Genomic DNA, 21,509 nt, shown 5'->3' on the forward strand with positions numbered 1-21,509 from the left:
ATTTTGGATTTAGGGTGGCCCAAATCCAATGACTGGTGTCCTCCTAAGATAAAAGAGAGGGACGTTTGATGCACAGAGAAGAAGGCCAGTGAGGACAGAGGAAGGGATCAGAAGGCAGTCATGAGCCGAGAAACACCACTGGACACCAGCAGCCACTGGAAGGTGGGAGAGAGGCCTGGGCTGGATCCTCCTTCAGAGTCTTGGAGGGGAAATGGCCCCAGTAACACCTCAATCCAGGGCCTCTGGTGTCCAGAACTATGAAAGAATACATTTCTGTCATTTCAAGCCACTCAGTTTGTGAAAATTTTGACAGTAGCCACAGACAACTAATAGAAGTCTTATCCATCTCCCAGTCTGGATACCACAGGAGACCCAAACACAGTGAGAACGCAGAGCACTGCCTCCTGGAGCCATGTCTCCTGCCCCTGTCTGAGCCCCCAGATCCTAGAGCCTTACCCTGGATTAAGGATACCAAGGAAGCACCAGGTCCTCGACCCCTGATTCTGGGAACTTGAGAACACCTCCAAATACAGCACATGATTTTCAACCCACACTGCACTAAAGGCGGAAAAAGGTGCTTGAGGCCAACTCCAACCCTGGGCCATGCCAGGAGAGCCCCAAAGATGGGGAAATGGTCCCAACTCTCACAGTCTTGGGGGCATGCATTGTCTACCCAATACCTGTCTCCTCATTCATTGCTGCTAACTGCACCCCACCTTTGTTGGGACAGCAATATGTCCTACCCTGGAGAATAAGTCATGCCTGGTATAACTGGATCACAGAAGGCCCTTTCATCCCTCATTGACAGTGATGGTTTAAAAGGGAGCTCATGGCCCGTGGCTCACACCTGTAATCTCAGCACTTTGAGGCAAGCAGATCACTTGAGGGCAGGACTTTGAGACCAGCCTGACCCACATAGTAAAACTCTGTCTCTACTAAAAATACAAAAACAAAACAAAACAAAAAAAATAGCTTAACCAGGCATGGTCGTACATGCTTGTAATCCCAGCTCTTGGGATTCCTTGAAGCTGGAGAATCCTTGAACCCGGGAGGCAGAGGTTATAGTGAGCCAAGATCGTGCCATTGCACTCCAGCCTGGGCGACAAGAATGAAACTCTGTCCAGAAAAAAAAAAAAAAAAAAAAAAAGAGGAGCACATGACTTAGTTCTAGCCAAAAAGATGTAAGTGGAATTCTGCTGAGAACCGCTGGGAAAAAACATTTCCTCTGAAAAAAGAAAGAAACATTGGAGGGGAAAGCCCTTTAGCTCCTTCCCCTTTTGCCTCCAGCATGAGATGCTGTTTGGGGGTTGTGTGTGATGTCTGGAGCTGTGGCAGCCATAATGGGGTTGTGTGTGATGTCTGGAGCTGTGGCAGCCATAATGTGTCAGCGAATTGAAACATCATTCATGCACTGAAGATGGCAAAGAGGATGGTTGGAAAGAGTCTGGGTCCTTAATGGCATCACTGATACTGACAAACCCTGGGACCATCTACCCATCGAGTTTTCTTTGGTTGAGGCCTTTTAGTTCAGTATTTAGGTGCTTTCACTGAACCATCCTAACAGAGCCTATAATGTAGGTTGGACGCTACTCAGGGCTTTCAGTGCTATCAGTAGGTTTTGTAGGACACACAACATGGCCCTAGGCCCATATTTTATAGTCCATACAGTGCATGGAAACAGAGAAATGGGAAAACCTGAGTTGGACTCTGACTATCCTCCTCTTCACCATGTGAATTTAGGTACAGTGTAAGTCTTTCTGAGCCTCACCTTCCATGTTTGCAAGATAGGACAATAACCTCAGCCTACAAATTATCATTCATTTGCTCTGAACTCAAATAACATGATGGGTGCGAATGCATTTTATGGCATGCCATCTAAATGAACAAGACTGTTAACCAGCTTCACTTGCTTTTACTTTGGGTGAAGTGTGTGTCCACGTGTGTGTGAAAGGCAGTGGAGAGACAGGACATTTTAACCAGAATATTTGCCTTAAAAATGTGTCCCTTAGGAGGGTGAACATTGCTTATCCGGGAATCCAGATCATCCCCAAATTGGGGCAATTCTATCTCATTGCATCAACCCCCTCTCACATTTAATCAAGTTCCATCAATTCTACTTCCTCCAGGACCTGTGGCTCTGTTTCTTGCCCCATCTCCATCCTCACTGTCTTGCTTCAGAGTGCATTGCTTCTCACTGGATCATTGCACCCATTCCAGTTGGTCTTCTACCTCCACTCTAGAACCTTTATGAGTGAGTCTTTTCTACCACTCAGGTGGGACTATGCCACCTGGGGCCTGCTCTTGATGGATCCCCACTTTTGTGTCACTGTTTGCCCAGCATTCTCTCCTTTTAGAGGAGCAAATGGGTCCTTGTTTCCCCAGCACCCAGCACAAGGCCTGGTGCATAAAAGATGCTCATAAACATTTGTTGAATGGAAACAGCAGCCTGGGATTGAAACCTTAGAAAGATATAGTTGGTGTTACCCATGAATTGCCTTGGATTCACAAATTAGAGTCAACAATGCTTCATTGCATGTAGATACTTTATTGAAGGTAAGTGGCTAATTTAGAGAAAAAGATGACCATATTGGGCAGCCTTGGGTGGAGATTTTGGGGAGCTCAGGGGCTGGTCACTTGCTGTAGCTCTTAGAGCCTGGTTCCTGGAGGCTTAGGAGATCTTCTCTCAGCCCAGATCCAGCCGTCAACTCTTCTTCTTCACTTTCTGCCGACTGCCCACCCTTGGCTTCACCTGAAACAGAGGGGCAAGGAAGGTTGGTCCAAGCCGATTAGGACTTCTCTTCTCTGGTCCCTTCCTTTTGGTCCAAAGAGACCCCAGCCTCCAGTGGGCATTTCTTGCTAATGCCCTTTAGAGGGACCTTTCCACTGGCTGAGGTGCCAGATTCATCTCCTGGCTATAGGGACATGCTAAGGGTGTGATGGTACTTGGGTTCATTGTCAGCAGACAGACACTTGGCCTTGGAAGCTAAAAGCAGAGTTGAAAATCTAAACTGTATGCTGGACAAGATCCCTTCCCTGTTTAACGGCCCACTCCCATTTCTCTGTACCTGAAAAACTCCTGTCATTCTAAAAACCACAGCCCAAGCATCACCTCTCCCGGGGACCCTTCCCAGAACCTCCAGGGAGGAGTGAGTCCTCCTTCCTCTGGGTTCCCACTCACTCAGGTACAGGTTTCCATTATGGCCCCAGGAAAGCCGAGGGCTATCCCCTGGGTTGTGTCACCCAAACCCACTATTCCAAAGCTTCCCAAGGGCATTGTGTTTACTCTCTATTCCCAGTGCCTTCGTTATGATTTATTTTCTCTCCTTAACATCTCTGCAACAGGAAGAGGTAGAAATGTCCACTTTTCCCCTGGCTAGATTTACTTCCCCAAGATTTTCTACCTAGGCCTTCAAGGGATGTGAGGATGAGGTTCAAGACACTCCCTTCTCTTCCCATACCAATGTTCTAGGCTGGAAGCCTTGATATTGGTTCACCACTTTACCCTCAACAGACCTTCTCTCCTAGTCACCCCACTGCCCTCTTCCTGTGCCTCTCTTGCCTCTCCTTCCAGGCCTACATCAGAACAGGAGACCCTTGGCAACATGGAGCTCCCCAGACCATGAACAACTCATGGGAAGGGGCTGTGACCCCTTGGCTCCAATGCACACAGCGCAGGTCTCATGCAGCAAGCACAGCAGATGCTGAGATCAACACCCAGCCCCCTCTACGTGTCCCAGGGCTTTGCTACCTGCAGATGCCTTCAGAGTTGAGATGTACTTGGACCAGAAGGAGCAATCAGCTTTCTTCAGGCCCTGTCGATTGGGGAGCAGTGCACTGAACTCCTTGTAGTTCTCTCCGCCAGCATGGGGTACAAAGTCAGGCCAGGGGGTTGCAAAGGTGGGTACTTTCCTTGAGAACTCATAAGGGTAGTTGGGATTTCTAGGAAAATGAAAAGAAAGAAATATCCATGAGGGAAATTTGTCTTTCCTTTCATCACCTGAATTACTTCTCACTTGCACTTGGTATCTGAAGGACAATTCATGTATCTGTAGGTGTCAAGGCTGCATGTGAAGCCCCCAGATCTGGCTTCTGGAGTTGTGATCTTGACTATGGCACTGCAAAGCTAGGCCATTTCTGGGAGAGGAAAGGTGTTGAGGTCATGACCTGGTAGTGTTATCCAGGACCTAGCGCTGCCCTTCTGTCTTTGTGAATGTTCAGGAGATCACTGTGCTTTTCTCTTTCTCAAAGTCCTCAGATCTAGACATCATAGTTAGCGTTTGGAATGTCCTTGTTTGTCCAAGGCATGGGCAGGAGGGTGAATCTGCAGGCCAGCTGCCCAAACTTGCTACCCAGGCCCATCTCCCGGCATGTCCTGCCATGTAGCCCAAACACCAGCCCTGCAACCACCTGATGTTTCCCAGATAAGGTGTTTCCTCTCATCCCTGCTGCATTTGCCCAGACCTCCTTTTCTGGAAGTATCTTCTTCTCCTTTGCTTAAATCCCCCAAGGCCAGCTTAAATGTGACTTCCTCAGTGAAATATTTTCTAAAACCCTAATTAGAAGAAATGTGTTTTTCTGCTCAACTCCAACAACAAACTGTACAAAGCTTTATTTTCTCCTGCTTTGAATTATTATGTTTTCAGACTATCAGTAGTTGGTAGCTGGGTCATGACATTTGCACCTTTTTATCTTTCCGGGGAACCTAGCACAGTTCTAGGTAATCAATTCACATCAGTTAAAAAGATAAAAGGAAACAGGTAAACTACCATGAAGAGGAAAGAGCAGAAAACAATTCTGCAGGTGGGGACAGCGAGTATACTCCATTAGACTGGAGTAGAGGCAGACGAGGAAGAGGAAGAGCCTCAAGGTGAATAAAGGAGGGTCCTGAGCATTTCAACTTAAGCTGAAAGCCCAAGGCACTGGTATCCCCCTCTGTGGAGAGACAGTGGCTCTCCTCCAAGTGGTTTGCCCTCCACGGGACATTCGACATGTCTGCTTCTCAAAACTGGGCCTAGGTGGGCACCACTGGCATCTCGTGGGCATCTAGAGGTCAAGGATGCTTTAAACATCTACAGTGCGGAAGACACAGCCAAGATTTATCCAGCCCCCAATGTCAACGGTGCTAAGGTTGAGAAACCCTGATCTGGAGTCATCAAATGTAGCTGGTATAATTAGAGCTTTTCTTCATGAAGATTAATGTATGCAAAAGCAGTTTTGGCTAGGAGAGGGCGACTGGGACAGGGAGGCTGTTGGCTGGTGATTATAATGTCTAGGGAGGAAAGGATGAGTCCATCGATGCAAATTGGGCCTTTGCATTCTGCTTGAAGGGAGGGGGAGGAAAAGCACAGTGACAGAATTCTGAACAAGTGGCCCCAAATTACCCTGATCTGATGAAGTGAGAAAAGTACTGCATGATTTTCAGCGACAGGCTCTTCTCCTCCAGAGAAAACTGCCCCTCGTAGGCTGGGTAGAAGGGAAGCCCAAAGGCAAACTGAACATCCGCCAGCAACTCCAGGCTGAGAAAACAGAGGAAAAGCAGCAGCAAAAGGTCAAGAAAAAGTAAACTACTCAAAAACACAAACAAACAAAAAACCAATATTCCTTCTAAAACCAAGACTTTCCCTTTTAACATCATATTTAAGGATCCTGTTTAGTGCTCAGTTGAGTGGAGATTTGGCTTGTCCTAAATTAAATCCAGTGACCCACTGGGGGCAGATCCATGACAGGTCTATTGGCTAAAGTGAGACCAACACTGAACACTTAAGTCTCTGGAAATAATGCCTGTGAGAAACATCCCAACACAATGATTTTTGGATCATATTCTAACCATGATACTTATGATATCACTGGATATTGATGTTCTTGTAGTCACTGAAAAAGCAATAATGAAAGTAGCTTGTATTTGAGCCCAATCCCTGCACTAGCCCTTGTTCATCATATACAACTCACGCTCTTGTGACTCTTCAAGGATGACATTTATCCATGAAGCCCACCCCAGCACAGTACCTGGCAAATAGCAGTTGTTCAATAAATACATGCTAGGCTGGATTAAATATCTAGGAAGCAGCAGCCAGGTGGGAATAATGACCTGGAAGCCAGTCCAGTGGTGCGAATGGCCCAGACTGGAGCTGGTGCTGAGGAGCCTGGTATACGGGCCCTGGAGTGAGCATTGGGAACCAGGGAGAGTGATAGAGTGGAAAAGCCAGAAAGGATTTCACCACCGCATAGTAAAGAATCGGGCTTTGCCTAAAGAGAGGTCTGGACTTTGCCCTCAGCTTCTGGAAGGTGAGTCATACCTGTTAGGAGGAGGGAAGAGGCTGGCCACACTGGATCTTAGGGTGGATATGCCCCTACCTGACAGTCTGAGGGTGGGGACTGGCCATGCCAGAAAGAACAACCATGTGATTTAGCGTGGGAGCTTTGGGTTTCATGGTATCAGGCAACCTGTAAACTGAGAGGAATCACATGGCAATCGATCAATCAATCAGTCATGCCTATGTAATGGAACTCCAATAAATCTCTGAACACCAATGCTGGGGTGAGCCTCAGTGCAGAGGGTCATACGTCCTGACTCCACAGGGAGGGGACAATGGAGCTTCAAACTTGGAACCCTCCTGGGCTCTGTGCCTCTCTTCCATGGGCCGATTTTAATCTGTGTCCTTTCCCTGTAACAAATCATTGTGGTGAGTGTCACAGCTTTTAGTGAATTCTGAGTCTTTCCAGTGAGTTATCCACCTTAAGGGTGGTTTGGGGAACCCCTGAATTTTCAGCCGGCATCAGAAGGAGGGTGGCCTTGTGTGTAGATCATGCCCTCTAACCTTGTCATCGGCCCCATCTTATAGCAAAAGCCAGCCCCTAATTTTACAGACCAGGAAAATAAGGTCTCAAGCAGTTTCCTGACTTGCCCAGAGACACACAGTAAGTGAACAGCAGAGTCAGATCAAAGCTGAGGTTTCCAGAATGCACGATGCTAAAAAAAAAAAGCACCAGGGCCCCAGGGCTCCTATGCCTGTGTCCTGGCTCTTCCACCTTCAAGCTGAGTGATGTCTGGCAAATTTCTTGGCCTCCTTGATTCCCTACTTCCTCATCTATGAAATGGGTGTATAACTCCTGTATCAGTCTGTTTTCACACTACTATAAAGAAATATCTGAGACTGGGTAATTTATAATGGAAAGAGGTTTAATTGACTCACAGTAACACATGGCTGAGGGGCCTCGGGAAACTTACCATCATGGCAGAAGGTGAGGGGGAAGAAGCACCTTCTTCACGAAGTGGCAGGAGAGACAAGAGAGCAGGGGAAACCACCATTTACAAAACCATCAGATCTCATGAGAACTCACTCACTATCACCAGACTATCATGACTGTTCTCATGATCCAATCACCTCCTTCTGGGTTCTTGTAATTATAACTGTGGGGATTACAGTTGGAGATGAGATTTGAGTGGGGACACAGAGCCAAACCACATCAACTCCCTACCTCACAGTGCCGCGGTGAAGATCGAAATAAAATGGTGTATGGAGTAGACACTTAAAAGGGAAGTAAAATGTGGTCCAGTTCTTTCTCACCACGTCAGTTCACCTCCTGATGTAATCAACTGTCTTTAAGTTCCTGGCACCAGCTCTGACCCAGCAGTTCTCATCCGTGCTGGTATAATGGGCAGAGGTAGCCAGCAGACAGATGTTCTGGGAAATCACTAGAATGCAGTGGCTCCCAGATAAAGGGCAATTTGTGCAGAGGTGAAATTCTATGAAGTGCAACGATTTGTGGATAGACAGTTTGACTCTGGCTAAGACTCAGAGAGATTTATTGTGATTATCCAAGAGGCTGGGGAAAGGGCCCCTCTAGCTCAGGGCTTTGAAGCAGAACACTTCAAGCAAAGAAAGCACCTTCTTATTGCCCCTCTCCTTCTCAGACTGGGGACTGTGGTGACAGCAGAGGTTCAGGGGTCCTTCCCTAACACTGAGGCCTGAGGGCCGGAGAGCCAGTATTCCTACTCTGGCCATAAGAATGATCACCAGGCATACATGGGACTGGCAGAAGGCCATAGAAAAACAGACATAAATTCACCACTCAGCTGAGACTCAGCTCTGAAACTTACAGTTTGTGTAACTTTGGAGGCATCTTTTGACTTTTCTATGCATCGGTTTCCTCTATACAAAATACCAGATAGAATAAGCTATTGCATGTGGAAGCTCTGTCTAAAAGAAGTGTTTTTACAAATGCCTGCTATTATGATGATGAGGTTATTGTGTGTTAGTATCGGGCCACTGCACTGTAAGGTGTCATCAAAGGAGTATGAAACCACGAGGACATACAGCATGATTAGGAAGGGAATAAGTCACCGAGCGCGGCATCTCTTTGAAACTATTCTCACATATCAGGGCCTTCTTAGAGAAGGAAGAAGGTTTCCTGTTTTTGAGAGGGGAGCAGGAAGCGGCAAGTGTCATTGAAATTTGTGGGATCCCGGGACCCAAAGAGCTAAGTCCCTTGGGCAACGTCAGCAATAACTGTGAGAAGCCCAGAAAAGAGTCGCAGATTCCACGGTGGCCAAGGTGGCCTGTTTTGCAGCCAGCTCTAACCAGTGTCTGCTTATAGCCACCAATTCCAGAGCACCCGGGCTGTGCCAGGCGCCATGGTAGACCTTCGGCAGCTGTGATCTTCAACATTCAAGGGCTACTAGAAAAGTGAATGTTACCATCCACATACTTTCCAGGTGATAGATGAAGGCTCAGAAAGAGAAAATGACATGCCTGAGACACGGGACAGCCATGGCTCAAACCCGAGTCTTCCAGGCCCCCAATCCCCTGCTCTGTGTAGTCTACTTGTGCAGAGGGGACTGAGGACCATTTAAAAGTAATCGCGATGGAAGTTGTTAGGAAAAGGATCACAAAACAAAAAATGCCAGGCAGAGAGAAGCTGTCATTACAATGACAATAGAAATAATCTCTCACATAAACCCAAAATTGGTAGTTTACAAATAGCATTCACCCTTATTATCTCTCCCACCCTGTGAATAGGTTTGATTACTCCTTTCAACAGTGGAGGAAGCTTGGGCTCAAAGAGGCCATTTCCTTGCCGAGGCCCCGTAACTGTTTAGTGGCGACGCCAGGACTGAAGCCTCCGTCTGCAGATTTCACGGTCTGCTGTCCCTTTGCGTCTTGTGTGGGTTTTCTCATGGCCTTGTTGCTGGTCTTGCTGAAGCTGTCTTGTTTCTCAATCACCACACTTCCTCTGCGGCGGCCACAGAGAAGCCAGGAGGCCCAGGGTTAATAGGGGCCCCCCTCCTCTTTCTTCCTCCAGTGATGTCTGGCCGATTTTCTCCCCATTGGGGCTTAGTCCTTCTCCTCACCGTGGGATGAAAGGTTCAACAGCCTGTTTCTCAGGAGGCCCTTCCGGAAAACTGGCTGTATTTAGTTCTCTATTGCTGCCTTAAGAAACTACCACAGACTCAGCGGCTTAAAACAACACAAATTCCTATCTGACAGCGTCTGGAGTTCAGAAATCCAGGATGGGTCTTAGTGGACTAAAATCAAACGGTGCGTGGGCTGCGTTCCTTCTGAAAGTTCTGGGGAGAATACTTCTCTTGACCATTCAGGTTTGTGGCAGGATTCAGTTCCTTGAGGTAGAGGACCCAGGTCCCCGTTTTCCTGCTGGCTACAAACTGAGGGCCATCCCTAGTCACTAGAGGCTGTTGATCAGAACCGCCCTCCTCCATCCTCAGAGCGGTCGAGTCCTTATGCTGCATTACTTTGGAACACTCCTCTGCTTAGAGTACTCATGTGATTAAATCGAGCTTACCAGGATAAGCTCCCATCTCAAGGTCTTGAACCTTAATCACACCTGCAAAGTTCCTTTGCCATGGAAGGTAACATATTCACAGGTTTCAGGGTTTAGGACTTGGATATTTTGTGGGGACATAACTGCTACCACAATAGCCTGACCTACTGTTTCCTCCAGAGGAAGCTGCATTCCAAGTGTTCTAGTGAACAGAAATAAACTTTCAAGGCCAGAGTGCTCTGTTGAAACCCCAGCTCAGTCACTGACTAGTGTGCAATCTTGGACAAGCTGTCTAATGTCTCTGGGTCTCAGTGTCCTCCTCTGTAAAATGGTGACACAATTATGCTTATCCTGAACGAGGTTTAGCAATAAAATATTTTTAATCTCTCTGACCCAGTTTCTGGCTCATATACTCATTTCCTTTGTGATTAACTGAGAGAGACATCTGAAAGCTTAAGAGTGGGAGTCTTTAACTTGCGGGAGGCTGGGGAGGTCCCATTGTAGGGTTTTGGAGATCCACAAGTTCCCTAAAATTACACATAAAATGCTGTGAAGTGTATGGGTGCATCTTTTTTGAGAAATGTTTCATATCCTCCATCACATTCTCAAGAGAGTCATGTCCTGATAAATATTTAATAATAAGCTGGGTGTGATGGCTTTATGGCTATAATCCCAGGACTTTGGGAGGCCAAGGCAGGTGGATTGCTTGAGCTCAGGAGTTCAAGACCAGTCTGGGCAACATGACAAAAATCCTATCTTTACAAAAAATACAAAAATTAGCTGGACGTTGTGCCGTGTGCCTATAGTCGCAGCTGCTTGGGGGTCTGAGGCAGGAGGATCACTTGAGCCCAGGAGGTCGAGGCTGCAGTGAGCCACGATTGATTGATCGTACCACTGCACTCCAGCCTGGGTGACAAAGTGATACTCTGTTTCAAAAAAAGAAAAACGTTTAATAATCGACTCTCTGGGGGGAAGGAAATCTTATGTGTGATATTCACCAATTTTTACAGTGTAAATACTCCTACCTTAGCCAATTTCAAAATGATGTCATTGAGCATGACGCTGGGAAGCAATGTGTACCACTGGCTCTCATGAACTTGCATGAGCCGGCTCCAGGCCACCACTGCCTGTGACCTTAGAAAGGCCACAGAGCACTGCTTTGGGGGAAAGGTCTGGCATTCCAGCCCATCCCATCTGTTTAATTTGAGAGCCTGTTGTGTATGAGGATTTCTGCTTTGGTTTTCCTTAGCAGAGCTGATCTTTATCAGGATGCAGGAGTTATTTTGAGCAGTTTAAGGGACATCTGGAGGAGGCACAAACAGTGGAGCCTCTAAAGAGGGAATCTGGGATCTGAGAACCAAGTTCTCGGTGAATCTGGGCACTGGTTGGGGATTCTGGGACCCTCTGGAGGAAGAAAAGGGGATTTGGATTCAGCAGCAGCAGCAGAGGAAGACCCGGAAGAACATGCCAGGGTCTGATAAGGTAAAAGGAGAGACTCAACTGAGTGTCCCTGGTGCTCGCAGACTAGGGGTAGGCAGTTCATGTGTGCTGATGTGGCTTCTTTGCTCTGTGCTGTGTGTGATCACTGATAAATCATGGGCCCAAACTCGTGGCAGCTGTGTCAGTATATGGTCAGCCTGGAGGCATTTAGCTGTCACTTGTCTTCTGCTGTTTTTGGTAATCACATTGCAGTGGAACTTGCCCCTCATCTGACAGCTGCTCATCCTATGCCCAGGCCAGATCTCAATCTTCTCCTTGTCACCTCCGAGAGGCAGATTTTGGGCCTGGGAAAGCTACCTGCCCAAGCTGGGCAAGCTCTGTTCAAGTCCCACTTCCACTGCTGAATCTCTGAGCCTTGGTTTTCCTATCAGCAAAATGGGTCGATCATTTCCATTCAGCCACCCACATGGTATTACTGGATTCTCATAGATTGAGTGGGTATAATTTCCTTTAAAAACTATAAGTTGCCATCCAAGGAAGAGTTAAGGTGGCTGAAGTTGATAAAGTTACATTTAAGCAGACTGTGGAAAGAACTGACCAGCCACAGAGCTCGGCGGATGACTCTGTGTGTGTGTGTGTGTGTGTACATGCTTTTGTGTTTCAGTTTCAGGATTTGAATGCTGTCCAGTGAGCACGGTGGCAAATTAGAAAAGGGGTGTCAGGACTAAGACCCTACTTGGCCCACAGTTGCTGAATGCCTACTGTGCAGTGTCCTCTGGATGGATGCTGAGGCTCAAAAGGTGGACATTCTGTTGAGGAGCTCACATTCTAACAGGAAAGTGCGACCAACCACTGCTTTTCAAAAATAAAATGTTGTGTGTTGTACGATAGAAAGGTAGGTATCTATCAAGTGATAGAATTACTTACCAAGTACCATAAGAAGAAAGAGAAATGAAATACCATTTATTCCAGGCAAGAAAATGCAGAAGAGTTTATGGAAAGTGAGAGAGAGGAAGCTGCGGTGGACTTGTGCTTGGACAGATGAGTAGGGTTAGTGAGTGGACGAGGTGAGGAAGGACACGTGGGTAGCAACTCAGCACTTGTGCTGTCATGGAGCAGGATCTGTGCTCTGTATGGAACAAGGAATGACAAGGGGTGTGGCTGAGCACAAGGTGAGCCAGGGCAGGTGGGGGCTGGTGCAGGTGGCAGAAAACAGTCCTCAAGGCACTGGCCTCACAGGTCCTGCTGAGAAGTGCAATTGGAACTTTTTCTAGTCCAGAAAAATCCAAAGTCTGAAAACCACTAAACTGCATGCTTGCTAAGGTCCACTGGGCTCTCATTCTTTGAAAGCTGTGACAGCCTAGACCAGAAGAATTGATGGTCATGTTTTAAAGGGTCTGGGAACCCTGGAGGTTTCTTAGCAAATGAGTTGTAAGTTGCATTTTTTTTGGAAGGATTACTAGAGGTGTATGGGAAGAAAGACTAGAACTGAGAAATCCTAGGGTCACTGCAACTGTCCAGGAAAGACAGAACCTTTTCACATAATGTCCCCAAGCTTACCTGTCTGCCATACTGCACATCATTAATCGTGCTGGTGTTGCTGAGGACCTGCAGGGAGGCTAAGCCTGCATCCTAGCGAGCCAAAAGCCTCATTTCAGAGATGATCCATGGCGCAAGTTCCTGACTTGAGCTTGGCTTCCAGGATCAGGAGCCATAGTCCATGAAGGTTTGGGTTTATCAGGAAACAGAATGATGGAGGTACATCCATCCAAAGAGATGCACCTAGCAGTGGATTCAGCTGAGGAGGTGGGCTGAGCCTGGGTTCCTCTTATGATGAGGTGAGGGTGTGAGGAAGGATCTCCTTTGACAGAAATAAGACACTGTTTTGCATGGCAGAAGCTCTTCTGCTGATAATGGTGTGAAGAGGTTTGTGCTGGAGATGGCACAGCACGGATGGGCATTACTGCCCATCTGAATGGACTGATTTGAGAGCCTGTGCTTGCAGGGATTTCAGTCTCTCCTGTTCTGTCTGCCTGCAGGAAGTCTGTTGACCTCATCCCCATAAAATATACTCCCTTTTTTATCCCCAGCCAGCATCTCTCGATAGCTTCCTCCAAAGGAAATTAGGGAACAGGGAGGAATGAAAGTCCCTTTGCTTCCCAGGATTTTTTTTTTTTTTTTGAGAAGCTGACGAAGTGTTAAGTAACTTGTGACTAGACACTTATAAGTGTGCCTCTCTTTGGGCAAATCTAATATGCAAAAGTTCAGATTCTGCATGTGAATTAATCAGGAAGTAATTATTTGCTTTACAAATGGCTTGTGTTTTACAAGAGAATTTGCTATGCAATCCCTTAAAAATAAGCTCCCTAAGGCACACTAAATAGTGTAGTCCCACCCCAGGCCCCAAAGGAGATATTTGCAGTAGGCCCCTAACTTCCTAAAGCTCAGCAGAGAGATATGATATATTGTTTCACAGTAGAGTCAAAGCTTTCAACTAACTTGCTAGATTAACCTGAACATTTTATTCCCTCCATAAAGTATGATAACTGTTGCCCAGAAAAAGATGAACTTTCCAGGCCCCAAACATGCATTCTCACTAACTGTGTTGTGTGCTTACCAAGACCCAACTGTTTAAGTCATTGTATTTGTCATTGTGATTTTATATTTAATTGAATTTATTGAATACCATGCAGATACTCCACTTTCATGGATCCCAGACTGGAAATAATAGATCATGCACTACGTTTATGGTTTTGCAAGAAGTCCAAAGGCAGAACTCCAAACAGCATTTTCCAGCTTAACCCTCTGATCCTGCACCACAAGAATGGCCAGGGGATGCAGATTTATGTGTTTAAAGTTAAAATAAAATATTTAAGGCATCACACCTATCTTATGCATTTTTCACAAGTTCTCTTTTTAATCGACTTTTCTGAGTAACTGACCATCACACTAGATAACAGGGTTGATACTATACATTCTATTATTTTTAAAAAAGATAATTGATGTTTCAGTGAGCCATTCTGTATATGAATGAAAAGACCATTGTGCATTATATATGTTTTCTTAAAAATCTGCAATGCCTTCTCATCACACTCAGCTAAAATACTATCTCTCTGCTAGCCACAGCTTACAAACTCCTATGTGAACTACAAGACCCATTTTTTTTTCCCTCTGCACCTTCAACCACTCTCCTCTTCTTCAACAGGCTCCAATTCAAGTGCCACAATTTGAGCGTCCTAGCATGCACTCAGCCTCATGATGAATTTCCATGGAAACTATGAACTCCACAGCTGGCCCGGCCCCCAGGTATCTTAAGATGAGAGGCTTCCACATCCTCTCTGAAGTGGCTACAGCTCCTCATGCAATGTCTGGTACTAGAAACCATTTCAGTTGTGGTTGCTTTCTTCCAAGGACCTGTTGATCTCCAATTTGGATTCTTCCAGCATAATACACGAAGCAGTATTAGTAATGCTCCAGTTCCCTGGCCTTCTTCTTTATCCTCAAATACGCCAAGTCCTTTCCCACCTTAGGGCCTTGGCCTTTCATGATCTTTCTTTTGGGATTTCTCATTTCTACATGAGGATCACACACCTTCTTATTTCTCGGTTCTCAGCTCAAATGTCACCTTTACACAAGGTTCTTTTCTTATTACTGACCATGGCACCCTAGTGGATCTCCTTCCTAGTGCTGTTGTCTGAACATATGCTGCATATTGATGTGTGTATTGTCTATTCTTTACACACTATTCCTAGATACCCATCAGCCCCACCCGCAACTAGTCTTTGTCCCAAGAGGCAGCTCTTCTCTGCCTTGCAGGTTTCTCATTTCTAGGACCTGGAAGGGGATCTGCAGCATAGATGGCGTTAGGTAAATCTCTGTCAAATCAATGTTGAAGAAGATATATAGTGCAAACCCTATTATGTCAAGGAGTTGGAGTGATCAGTTTCAGAAAATGATTTATTTTCATCTACACTGGGAAATAATCCCACAGGATGTAGCCAGGCTGATGGATTCAGTTCAATCATCTATCCACTTCATATTTCCTTTGGTTTGTTAATTCCAACAAACTCACCAAGACAGTCAACTGAAAAGATAATATTTTGAATCTGGAATGTTAAAAGCCTCTGGAATGCACAGTAGTGTCTCGCATGCAAGTGTAGTGGTGCACAAAATGCCTTGAGTCTAGAATTTACAGCTTTGTTTTCCAGGGTTGGGACAACTTATCAAGGAGGAACATTATTGCCTCTTTAGTCATTTTGAATGTTTTGTTTTTCTCTCTCAGAGACTTAGTTTTCCTAAAAGGAAAATAACCCTAGCTACCCAACATTGAACATCTGCAATGAGCCAGATGTTTAATGTACATGATCTTGAATATTCATACTGTGAAGTAGATATAGCTATACCTATTTTACAGGTGAGGAAATCGAGGTAAAGGGATTTGTTTAAATGCAAACAGCTAATAAATGGTAGATATGGGATTAGAACTCTAGTTGATTTACTCTCAAAGGATGTGCTGTTCACTAGATTGGGTTGCCTCTGCCAAAATGAAAGACCAGTCTAACATTCTCTATGAAGCGTGAATAGATGTTTAATCCCAAGAGCCATTCTCTTCCATTCAAAGAAAAGTCAAATGTGGTCTTATTGAAACATCTTCCACACCACCGGGATGTAGGAATGACATCCCAGCAAGCTGGAGGCCAAGGCCTTCAGAAGAAAGACTCAGCACACAATTCAAGTGCCATAGCGCACACTCAGCCTTATGATGGATTTCCACAGAAACCATGAACTCCACAGCTGGCCCAGCCCCCAGGCATCTTAAGATGAGAGGCTTCCACATCCTCTCTGAAGTGGCTACAGTTCCTCATGCAATATCTGGTACCAGAAACCACTTTAGTTGTGGTTGCTTTCTTCCAAGGACCTGGTGATCTCCAATTTGGATTCTTTCAGCATAATACATGAAGCAGCATTAGTAATGCTTACCTAATCAGTGTTCACTCTCTGCCAGGCAGTTAGGCCCACAGGCGAGGCTGTTTGTGTGCCTTGTCTTCCTTAGTCCTGACACACTTCACAGTAAGCATAAGTACTATTACTAGCTCCACTGCATAGATGAGGAAACCAACACTTAAAGAGGCACACAGAAAGTGGCAGAGACCTTGAAAGACAGGAAACAGCAGAGAACAAACCGGTGCTCTCTTCTACACTTGCTGGGGCCCAGAGCACAGACCAGGGCTGGGAGTGCAGTCCCCAAACCTGGCCACAGGGTCTGAGTCCGTTGCTCATGAGCAGCAGAGGACACAGATGGGGCTCTTTCTGGGAATGATACCTGGACCTTTAAAGGCCAGCGTGTCCTTTGCAAGGGGCTGTTTAGAGAGGAGGACATCACGGTGAGTCAAAGAGATAGAAATACCAGAGACGGGCAGGGAGGGAAGGGTCCCAGCAGAATAAGCAGGTGGCACCTTGAGAGGTACCTGGGCAAGTGACAGGAGGCATTAGAGAGAATGCCCAGGCCCTCAGACCTGGGAGAGAGAGCAGGCCAGAGCCCCTCTGCATGTGAACCTGGAGGCCTGCCGGCCTTCTAGGTCAGCTTTGTTACAAAGAATTACCGAAGCTACCCCTGCTTCTCTGGCACACTCCATCTGCTTGAGGGGGTTCCATGGAGCCAGGGACAGCATCTTGGCAAGGGCCATCCTGCATTGATTCGGGGGCAGTGTGTGGGAGAGGGGTTGCCATTTCCTTTCAGGTACTGTTAGTAGTAACTTCAGTTCTAACAGATTCCAGCAGTAGTTCTCAACCAGCAAGGACTGTGTCCCCAGGGAACATCTGACAGTGTCTGGAGGCATTTGTGGTTGGCACAGCTCAGAGGGAGCGGGGCTGCCGGTGTCAGGTGGGTAGAAGCCAGGGGTGCTTCTGAACATCCTTCAGTCCACAGCACGGCCTCCCACAGCAAAGCATTATCTGGCCTCAAATATCAACAGTGCCCAAGCTGAGAAGCCCCAGGTTACAGGCCTCACTGGCAACCCCACTTCCTCAAACAGAGGGCTCCAGGGACAGACCACGGGAGAAACTGGCTCAAAGCTTCGCCAGTGAGCAGAGATGAACAGGAGAAAGCTGGTGAGTTTTTTCTCTCATCAGCAACCTTAGAAATCAAAGCTGCCAGGTATTGTACACACAGACACACATACATGCATACACTCACACGCAGACACATTCAGACACACAACCCAGATGCCAGCTCTGGGCTAAACACCATGCAGGCAGTGTCCCCAAATTCTCCCATAGCCCTGTGGAACAGGACCTGTTACTCTCTCCAGATATAGATGAGGCTACATGGAAGCTCAGAGAGGTTAAGTGACTTGCCCAAGGCCACACAGCTGGTATGTGGACTTGGCCATTGTAGGCACTCAATAAGATTTAGGATAAAGTGGGAGCAATTGAAAGAAAGCTGGAGAGAGGGCAGGGAACAGGGCACGGGTCCAGACTGCCACTCACTGGCTCAGGGACGGGGAAATAATCTGCTCACATCCCTGGGCTTTTGTTTCCTTACAAGTAAAATAAAGGAGCTAGACGGTCTCATCTTCTATATTCTATGATTCTTTGAATCTGAATCTGAAACTGGAACCTTCTTCTCACACTAGAGATTTTGATTTCCCTGTCTCCTCTCCATCTGTTATACCTATTCTTTCCCCATAGAAGTTTGCCCTCAATTTCAGGAATGAAAATCTCATCTATAATCCAGGTGCACAGTAAGAAAACCACACTCTTCTGTGATCAGTTTACAATAGTCTATAAGAAAGCAATAATTCATTGTATTTTTTTCACTAGCTGTTGCCAGGAAAGCTAATATATGCTAACAGAAATGGAGGTATGAGACAGATGGCTGAAAATGTAACACACGTATATTTTAAGAATGTAGATTTGAGCCAGAAATAAAATGAGAGATGTGACAGCTCCAGGGCAGAGAGAGAGAGAGACAGAAAGAGAGATGTCTTTTTGGGACAATAAGATAAACTTGCCAAAAATCAAATGAGTTAGTTTCTGTGAGTCATTCATTGATTCAATTATCTACTACATAGATGGCACCATATGTGATGGTGATGGAGAGAGGAGGCATCTACACAGGGGGTTGTCAAGAATGCATTCTGATGGCCAAGAAGAACAGAATATTCTTAGCACTATTTGCCTGTCTCTGTTTTATGTAAAATTAACGATTGTCACAACCTTTGGGATGGGTCCTATTATTATACCCATTTGCCACATGAAGAAATTGAGTCACCAAAGAGGTTACATAACTTGCCTTAGGTCACTGAGCTGATACGACTCAAGGATATGTTTTTTACCAAAATAGTGGATGCCAGCATCTCTGCTTTTGACCAGGGCATTATTCTGCCTCCACAAGAATAGGAATGCTACTATAAAATGTTTCAGTGGATCTGCGTGTCTCTTTCCTCCAAAAGTGATAGAACTGAGAACTAAATGATGCCTTTAGGTGACTGGATCCAGTAGTTTTTCATACTTTCTAAATTGAATAACCTTGAAATGTTACTCAAAGCTCAGTCTGTGATGTAAGGAGAAAGGGGCTGGGAGGCTCAGACCTGCCCCCTCCTCACAGAGGCTCAGGATCCAGGCTCCCTAGAACACAGTGAAGAATCAGTGCTTCAGACCTCTCCGGCCTCCCTACTCCCACTTCACAAGTGGCAAAACTGAGCCCCATGGAGCCTAAAAACTAAAGTAGAAAGGACTCATTCCTGACCATCTATTCTTCAGTATGATTTCCTGAGAACTTACTGGGTCCTCATCTGTGCCAGGAGGGTCACTGGGCTCTGAGGTGCAGAGAGCCACAGAGCCATGGGAGGCAGTTATGAGGGTCTCTGCATGAACATGGCTTGGTTTCATGGGAGGTTCCCGGGGTCAGCGCAGTGGAGCCCTGTCTCTAGGGACATGAGGACATTACTCAGTAACAGAGAAACCCACGCTGGCTGTGGGAGACTGAGGTTGTGATTCTACTCTGTTAGGATTGCTCCTCTGAGGACCACCCCAATCCCAGGTCCAAAATAGACCACTTTGGACCATTGCCACTCAAAAGCCTGCTTGGCAGACTCAGTTATTTTGGAGAAAGGCAATGTTATGGATTGAACTGTGTCTCCCTCAAAAAGATATGTTAGGGTCTTTACCGCCAGTACCCCAGAATGGGACCTTATTTAGAGATAGGATCTTTATAGAGGTCATCAAGTAAAACTGAGGTCATTAGTGTTGGCCCTAACCAATATGGATGGTGGGGACCTTGGGTCTAGAGGCTGACATGCACGAAGGAAGACGATGTGAAGAAATACCAGATGAAGAACACAGACATCTATGAGCCAAGAATCGCCTTCGGCCACCAGGGGCTAAAAGAGAGGCCGGAACGCATCCTTCCCTAGTGCCTACAGAGGTGCTCCTGTTGACACCTTGAATTCATCCTTGTGGCTTCCAGAACTTGAGACAATACATTTCTATTGCTCTAAGCTGCCCAGTTTTGGTGGCACTCCGTTACAGCAGCCCATGAAAGTGATCCGGGTAGGGTCCAAGCACTATTGATTCAGACAGCAATGATATGAATGCTTTCAGTTTGTTTTGCTTTTATTGTTTTCACCCTCATGTAGAAGACTCATTTCTTATTTTTTGCCACTGTAAATTCTGGGGTCCAACAGTATGTGCATATTTGTAAGGCTTTTAATGAACCTGCTGTAGGAGACTTACACCTTTCACTGTAATCTCTGCCTTACATGTGAGGAAGGCAGAGAATCAGACAAAAGAGTCGGATTGAGGGTCGATTCTTGAGAGCCCTGGTGAGGAGGTCACTGCCAAGGCTGACTCTAGGAACCATTTCCCATGCTGGGCCTCCCTCGCCATGGGTGGCCATAGACCACTGGATTAGGAGGGCACCTTCATCTCCGCCCAAACCACATGGCTCTCGTCATCATTCCTTCTCTCCCTCAATGCCTCCTTCCCAGAATCCTGGCCTGCCACTTATTTTTCTTTTTACAACCTGGAGGCAGTTGCTTGAATCTGTAGGTCAGGCTGAAATTATAGTTCTAAGCAGAGAGACTGCGTGTTGGAGTGGAAAGAGTTCTGAGGCTTAGAGAAGCCGCGGGTGGGTTGCTGCTCTCTAACTAACCAGCTGCTTGTCCTCGAGGGAATTGTGTTGAACTCCTTGAACCTCAGACTCGGCTATGCTCTGAATATTTACATCCCTCCAGAATTCATAGGCTGAGATGGAATCCCCAGTGTGTTCATATTAAGAGACGGGCCTTTGGGGAGTAACTAGGTCATGAGGGTGGAGCCTTATGGATGGAGTTAGCGCTCTCATAAAAGAGACCTTAGGGAACATGTTTGTTCCTTTTGCCATGAGAGAATGCAGAGAGAAGGCACCACCTGTGAAGCAGACAGTGAGCCTCCGACTAGACACCAAATCTTCCCATGCCTTGATCTTGGACTTCCAGTCTCCAGAACTGTGAGCAATAAGTTTATGCTGTTTATAAATTACCCCGGCTAAGATATATTTACTATGGCAGGCTGAATAGACTAAGACACACTTCATATCTGTAAAATAGAGGTAATCATTTCAACCCTGCAGAGCTCACAAGGATTCTGGACATTTTTTTGTGGCATGCTATAAAAACAGAAGAGTCTGTTTGGAGAAAGCAGGTGAATGATAGGTGCTCCGGGGAAATGAGAACGCCTTGGGAACTGTATGAGTTTCCTGCAGCTGCTGTAGCAAATCATCATAAACGTACTGGTTCAAAACCATCAAAACTTTCTTTTCTCTCATAGTTCGGAAGGCCAGAAGCCCAAAACCAGTCTGACTGAGCCAAAACCAAGGTGACAGCAGGGCCACACTCCCTCCCCGTGCTCTCCCAGTTTCTGGCTGCTACTGGCATTCCTTCCCTGTGGCCACATCACTCCAGTCTCCGACTCTGTGGTCACATTGCCTCTCTCTTCTGTAGACAGCACTTCTCCCTCTGGCTCTCACCTATAAGGATACTTATGATTGCGTTCAGGGCCCTCCCAGCGTAATCCAGGATTATCTCCCCATGCCAGCATCCTTAACTAAATCACATCTGCCCAGGTTCTGTTTCCTCATAAGGTGATATTCCAGGTTCCAGGGATTGGGTCCTGATATCTTTTGGGGGCCACTATTCAGCTAAGGTATTTTACTGTGGCAGCTCGAATAGACTGAGACACATTTCCTCTGTAAAATCGAGGTGACCATTTCAACCCTGCAAAATTGGGCTCTGAACTTTTGTGTGGAG

The 21,509-nt window shown here is 46.3% G+C and overlaps 1 protein-coding gene across 1 annotated transcript in view; it reads right to left on the reverse strand.

Annotated features, from left to right (window-relative positions):
- Window positions 1-2,525: 2,525 nt before the first annotated feature.
- The window catches only part of TG (thyroglobulin), a 272,792-nt gene continuing 253,808 nt past the window's right edge, over window positions 2,526-21,509 (reverse strand). The window contains exons 46-48 of the mRNA XM_011938150.1: window positions 5,382-5,516; window positions 3,749-3,939; window positions 2,526-2,749 (exon numbers count right to left, since the gene is read on the reverse strand). Coding sequence (XP_011793540.1) covers window positions 2,631-2,749; window positions 3,749-3,939; window positions 5,382-5,516 — 445 coding nt within the window. The 3' untranslated portion in view covers window positions 2,526-2,630. The remainder of the gene's footprint in view (window positions 2,750-3,748; window positions 3,940-5,381; window positions 5,517-21,509) is intronic.

The sequence above is a fragment of the Colobus angolensis genome, unplaced genomic scaffold (assembly GCF_000951035.1).
Source record: "Colobus angolensis palliatus isolate OR3802 unplaced genomic scaffold, Cang.pa_1.0 Scaffold17, whole genome shotgun sequence".
NCBI lineage: Eukaryota > Metazoa > Chordata > Mammalia > Primates > Cercopithecidae > Colobus > Colobus angolensis.